Below are 6,402 nucleotides of genomic sequence, written 5' to 3' on the forward strand. Positions count from 1 at the left end.
AAATCCTTTCTTTCTCTTATATGGTTAGCGCTTTTTTTTTATTATAAATTTTGCTGATTAAAATGTACTGTATAACCTGTACCTTCTAACTAATCTATTAATTTACAGTAAATTTAATCCTTTTATTCGAACTTTGGCGAATTAAACTCCATAGCGATACTAGTCACTCTTTCGTAACATCGTTCCTGCATGAAAACGAATGTCATTTCCATTGGTTTAACAAACCCTAGATGTTGTTCAGGCAACAATAATTGGAAATTTTCGTCAGAAAAAGACCAGATAAGCAACCAGACCAACATCCCTAGGGACAGACAATAAATCCGTTTACTAATTCTCCACTTGTTGGTTACATGGTATGATATACGATTTTTACATCAAACTTGATGCTCATTATAAATACGATGCTGAAATTTTAAGGGGGATAAATGCGACAAATTATAAATTCGTCGTCGAGAACAGTAAATAAAAGAATTCATGTCATTATATAAAGAAAGCAGCATACATCGTCAGATTTGCAGCCTCACTCCTAATGATTTGATATGTACGTATTTCTGTATTCTTATCATAACTGCTATTACAAGTTATTGAAATCCATTTGAATACGAGAAAAAAAATCATCTAAGCTAAATTGATAAGATATATGTAATGTGCAGTGGTAAAACAAAATAGTATTTCGAAAATTATGTCACAGTTCTGTAGCAAACATCACTGCCACAAGGAACAAGGTCATAGCGTGTATCCTTTGGGGAACAAAGAAGTGACAAAGTTTCTTCGTGAATAGTGAATATGTACAATCGTAGGATACAGTAATCGGTAACTACCACAATCTCCCAAAGATGCAGTCGGTACGTATTCCATTTAGAGTAATAAAAAATAACCAAGCCTGCATTTGTGGTCCGTTGGAAGTACTTTTCAGTGATGCATTTGTCAGACAAGACTAATGATTTACGGTGTGAAAATACTTTAGCTCCTCTGATATAGACTGTAATTTTTCTTTTAGCTTTTATTCTTACGAGAGCAACCATATAGCACAACACCCCCTAGATGCTGACCCCTTGACGTGGGTAGGGGGCTTAGGGACCAGCAGCTGGGCTCTGATGCCTGGTGGGATTGCTCTCTCACTGGTCCTTGGGGCCCAGTTGCTGATCCAACTAAATTAGTCAGAACTTTTCCTTCTTTCTACAATTTTTGCATTCTTACTACATCCTTCTCCCTCATGTAATATTTCTTACTAGCATTTCGGTTTAATTATGTGGAATTTTCCACTTTTGTTAAATTTTACTACTTAGGTGAGTCTGAGAAGGGATCGTGTTTTGGAAGGGGTTTGCATTCGAAGCCAATTGTGTGAGTTGTGGTGGTTGAGTCGCCACCTGATATGGTTTGGACCCAAGAGGTAGTGATGGGACCCTCCCATTGCTACCTTGAGGGCGGAACCATCTCCAAGCATTAGCCCATTGGAATCCAGGGGGGGCTGGTGCTTGGGATGGGACTCCCTGCTTTTGTCCGAAAGCCCACCAATACGTTTGGAGTGGGGAGTCGGTCCCCATTAGTGGGGGCAGAACTCCCAGTAGGCGGATAGGCTTATACCTGGGCCACTGCAAGCGTATTGGTGCTATTCCGTAAGGGTAGGGTATGGCGTGGACCATTGGGAATCAACTCTCACTTGTGCCATTGGTGGAGAATTTGAATACCTGACTGACCCACGATACCTTCTTGATATAACCAAGCAGTCTACAAGTATACTGAAACTATGGGTATCGACCAATGTTTGCCCTCCCCTGGATCAGACGACTTAACGGCACTGGCGACAACTTCAGGCATGGACACAGATATGAGCTTGGCTATCACACGGAACCATGCACCGCAACACCAGGGTGCTATTAAAACTGGTGGATTTGATGTGAATAATAGAGTACATTATTGCACTAATGTAAGCCTGTCGTTGGACTACGAGTGCTTGCATAGTGTTGCAAAACAGTTTGGTAAGGTGGAGAGGATTAAGATGCTTACATTAGATTTTCCTCTCCCCAAGAAGCTAGTGAGGCACAACTGCAATTAAATGGCCACAATCTAAAGGTGTTTTCAGTGAGGAATTTGAACGATGAGCCATTTGATTTTGTTCCTAAGGACGAAGAATGTGGACCAGCAACCTATACCAGGACGCTTCCTCCCCCTATATGGTATGTTGCCAGTTATAAAGAGGGAAAGGAAAATTTCATAAAAGCTGGTGAATGTATTGAGAACAAAGTGGGTTCTATTCCTATCGGTAATCTGAAATGATATGGAAAGAACATGCTCATAAAAGCAGGCAATGAGAAGCAAGCTGTTTTATTATCAAAGTTCAAACCCCCTAAAAGTGGAAATATTGAGGATATCACATCACACAGATTCTTTAACACGCTGAAATGGGTAGTTTATTCCCGAGACTTGCATGTTTCATGTTTTTAATGAAGAGGAGATTTTCCTTAGGTGCCCTCCTTGTGTATCTCATGTAAAAAAATTGGGAGAGGATGCAGCTATGCTTTTAACCTTCTCCTCCAATTACTTGCCTGATACCATCAATGTTGGCCATGAGAGGATGCAAGTAAATAAATATAAAATAAACCCTAAACAATGTCTCAAATGCTTTGAATATGGCCACATTCAAGACTCGTGTGGAAATAATAAGAGATGTTCTGTGTGCTCTGCTGAGCATAACAATTTGGACAAGTGTGAAGCAGCCCATTATTGTTTCCAGTACAAGGGTGATCACTCTCCAAACACTAGGACTTGCCTCAGGTACAGGTTTGAGCAAGACATGTTGGCAGTGGCTGATAATGAACATCTCAGCATCAGTGCAGCAAAGCGTGTTGTAATGGGGGCTAACAAGAGTGCCAACTCTACCTATGCTTCTGTAATAAAGTTGTTGAAGAGTTCTAGCAATGAGAGGCCACCAGTAATTGAATACAACAGTAAGCATCGGAAACCTTTTTCTCCTTGCAATGGAAATAATCAGAAACTTGAGTCAGCACGCGTTATGAAGCCCAATACTAAAAATTGTTCTTCCAAAAGCATGGACAATTTATCTTCTCAAGCTGATACAAATGTAACGGTTGCACATTCAGCCCCTAAGCAAAGTTTGGAAATGAGCTCAAATAATAATTTCACCAAGAAGCAACCAAAGGAGTGGCCCAAACTAGAGAGATCTAGCTCGGATCCATCAATTATCACAGTCACTAAGAAACCTTATAAGACCGCAGCTGCATCCACCAAGAAGCGTATAAGAAATGCGTCCCCGAATAATGAAAGTTTTATCATAAAGACTTCAAATGGGTACAGTGTTCTGGAAGAGATCTCTCCGCCAAGGAAGATAGTTCCGAAAGCAGATCCAGTTCAAAGACATGCGAGTTCTCATCAGTCTTGGCGACCCAAGACTAATAGCAGTAGTGATGCACATAATCACAGTAAAAATCCTAAGCATTAGCCTCGAATACAGAAAGCTGTTTGTCAGCCAAGAACCCTAATCTCTGATAAAGATGAATAGGGATCAAGAAAACAATCTCTTATTAAGGAGAATTTTCCTCTCCACCCTAGGATCAGTACTTCCCCTCCAAAGAGTGGGAAGTAGTACATTACCACCTTAACATTCAAGTTCGATGTCCTTCAGTGGAACTGTAAGGGTCTCAGAGCCCGGACAGAAGACTTGAAAGTTTTAATGCATGAATTCAATCCAGGGATTGTATGCCGGCAGGAGACTATGTTAGGTAACTCTCCTTATAATCCTGGACTTGATTATGCTATTTTTAACTCTTTTTCCCCCAATTGGTGATCGTGCCCATGGAGGTGCTGCAATTATTGTTAATAAATCTCTGCAGCACTCCATAATACAATTAAATACAACTCTACAAGCTGTTGCTGTCTCAGTCATATTAGACAAAAGGATAACGGTTTGTTCATTATACCTCACCAGACCTTTCTTTTAACATTGGAGATATTCAGTCCCTGATTAACCAACTTCCCACTCATTTTCTCTTATTAGGAGATTTTAATGCCCACAATCCCCTTTCGGGAAGTTGGTGTTTAGACAGCAAAGGGAAAATAATCGAGGACCTTGTTGACACGAATGATGTCGCCCTATATAATAATGGGTCAATGACCTTCCACAGCATTCATAATAATCATCTTTCTGCACTGGACATTAGTATTTCCTCAACAAATATCCACCTTGACTTTAACTGGTCTGTTAATGAAGATTTGAATGGAAGTGATCATTACCCGATCCATCTGAAATATGTTGTAAATGCTCCATCTGAAACATTACCTAAGTGGAAGGTAGAGGATGCTGACTGGGACAAGTTCAGTAAAGGATTCAATCTAGACAGGGAGTTTGAGTCATTTCATTCTCACCTGGATGCCTATGACTACTTCATTGAATCCACTCTGAAGAGTGCTGAGGGCTTGATTCCTAAGACAAAAGGTAAACCTCATAGACCTGCAGTTCCCTGGTGGAATAAGACATGTGGTATTCTGAGGAAAGTCACTAGGAAGTGCTAACGACGATACAAAACTAGTGGCTCCCCTCAGTCTAAATTAATCTATAATCGTGCGTTAGCCAAGCAGCGGCGCTTTTACAAGAAAGCCAAAAGAGAAAGTTGGCTTTACTATATCAATGGAATCAATTCCAAAACTCCATTGAGAGTGGTGTGGCGCAAAATCATGAAACTAAGTGGAAAATTTGTTGCGTCACCATTACCCTCATTAAAGGTCAATAACACTCTGATCACAGAGCCCACTGAAGTTGCCAATGAGCTGGGTAAACACTTTTCTCAAGTTTCCAGCCCTGACAATTATTCTCTAGAATTTCAAAGAATTCGGAATGCCAAAATGACTCTGAAATTTGAATCTGGAAAATCTGAACCATACAATCACAAATTTTCCTTAAGAGGATTTCGGGAGACCCTCTCTTCAACTGAATCAACAGCTCCAGGGGGTGATTCAGTTTTATATGAAATGCTTAAACACCTCCCAGAAGATGCCAAAAAGTATCTACTCAAGATTATAAACCAAATATGGGAAACTGGAATTTTACCCAAGGACTGAAAAATATCCATAATTGTTCCCATAAAAAAGCCTAATAAAGACACTTCCCAAGCCACCAGCTATAGACCAATAGCTCTTTCCAGCTGTGTGTGTAAGTTGATGGAAAAAATGATAAACACCAGATTAGTTTGGTACCTGGAAACAAAAGGACCAATATCTCCAAACCATCTCAGACTATCGGCGTATTTTTCGACCTTGAGAAAGCATATGACACTACTTGGAGAATTGGCATCATAAAACAATTGCACAAGATGGGCATATGTGGAAGAATGATTAATTTTTATATTCCTTTTTAACAGAGAGATTTTTAAAGTTCGAAGTGGGCAACACTCTCTCCCAACCTTTTTGTGCAGGAGGAGGGTTTGCCACAAGGAAGTGTTTTTAAGTGTAACACTTTTTTCAGTGGCAATAAACAGTATAGTCCAACAAATATCATCACCTGTAAAATGCTCACTTTTTCTTGATGACCTTGCAATATACTGCACAGGATATGATGCCTTGTCAGTATGTAAACATCTGCAAAGGTCTGTTAATGCCATTACAAAGTGGGCTGATGAGAATGGTTTTAAATTCTCCTCCTCTAAAAACAGTTTCTGTAAAGATTTACTAGTGCCGCGTGTGGAAGAGGTCCCCACACTCGGTTTAAAAGGAACTATCATTCCTCATAAAATGAAGTGAAATTTTGGTTTTAATGACCATTGACCAGAAATTGACATGGGCCAGCCACATAAACGCCTTAAAGATTAAGGTTAAACAATCTCTGAATATTTTGAAGGTTGTTTTCTGGATTTAGTTGGGGAGCTGATAAAAAATCCTGCTGAGACTATATGACTCGTTGTGTAGATCCAAGCTAGACTATGGCTGTCAGATTTATTCCTCAGCTTGTCAAACCAGGCTGAAGGAACTAGATGTTGTACACAATATGGGGCTGAGAATATGCTCAGGGGCTTTTAGAACTTCGCCTGTTGAAAGCAATATGTTGATACTAACCAACTTCCCCTTGATCTGAGAAGGCAAGAACTAGGATTAAGGTACATGGCTAGAATTAAAAGTGCTCCCAAAAAATCCCTCCTTCCAGGTGCTGAGGGAAGCAGACTCACGGTCTTTTCTGGTATAGATCCTCTAGACCATTCCAAGTTAGACTAAATGAAGATGTTAGGGATAATCATCTTAAATCCCAGAAAGTCATGGAAGTAAACATCCTGTGTAATCCTCCGATGGCTTATTCCAGAAAGCATCCGTGTGCAAAAAAGCATTTAACAAAAAGACTGTCCTGAGGAAGAGATTAGGGGTGGGGAAATTCTTGGAGCACGAAACTGTCCA

At 40.1% G+C, this 6,402-nt stretch overlaps 1 protein-coding gene across 1 annotated transcript in view; it reads right to left on the reverse strand.

Annotated features, from left to right (window-relative positions):
- Nucleotides 1-3,452: 3,452 nt before the first annotated feature.
- The window catches only part of LOC135200692 (uncharacterized), a 3,805-nt gene continuing 855 nt past the window's right edge, over nucleotides 3,453-6,402 (reverse strand). Inside the window, exons 2-3 of the mRNA XM_064229300.1 lie at nucleotides 4,387-4,481; nucleotides 3,453-3,506 (exon numbers count right to left, since the gene is read on the reverse strand). Coding sequence (XP_064085370.1) covers nucleotides 3,453-3,506; nucleotides 4,387-4,481 — 149 coding nt within the window. The remainder of the gene's footprint in view (nucleotides 3,507-4,386; nucleotides 4,482-6,402) is intronic.

This window comes from Macrobrachium nipponense, chromosome 27 (genome assembly GCF_015104395.2).
Source record: "Macrobrachium nipponense isolate FS-2020 chromosome 27, ASM1510439v2, whole genome shotgun sequence".
In the NCBI taxonomy this organism is placed as follows: Eukaryota; Metazoa; Arthropoda; class Malacostraca; order Decapoda; family Palaemonidae; genus Macrobrachium; species Macrobrachium nipponense.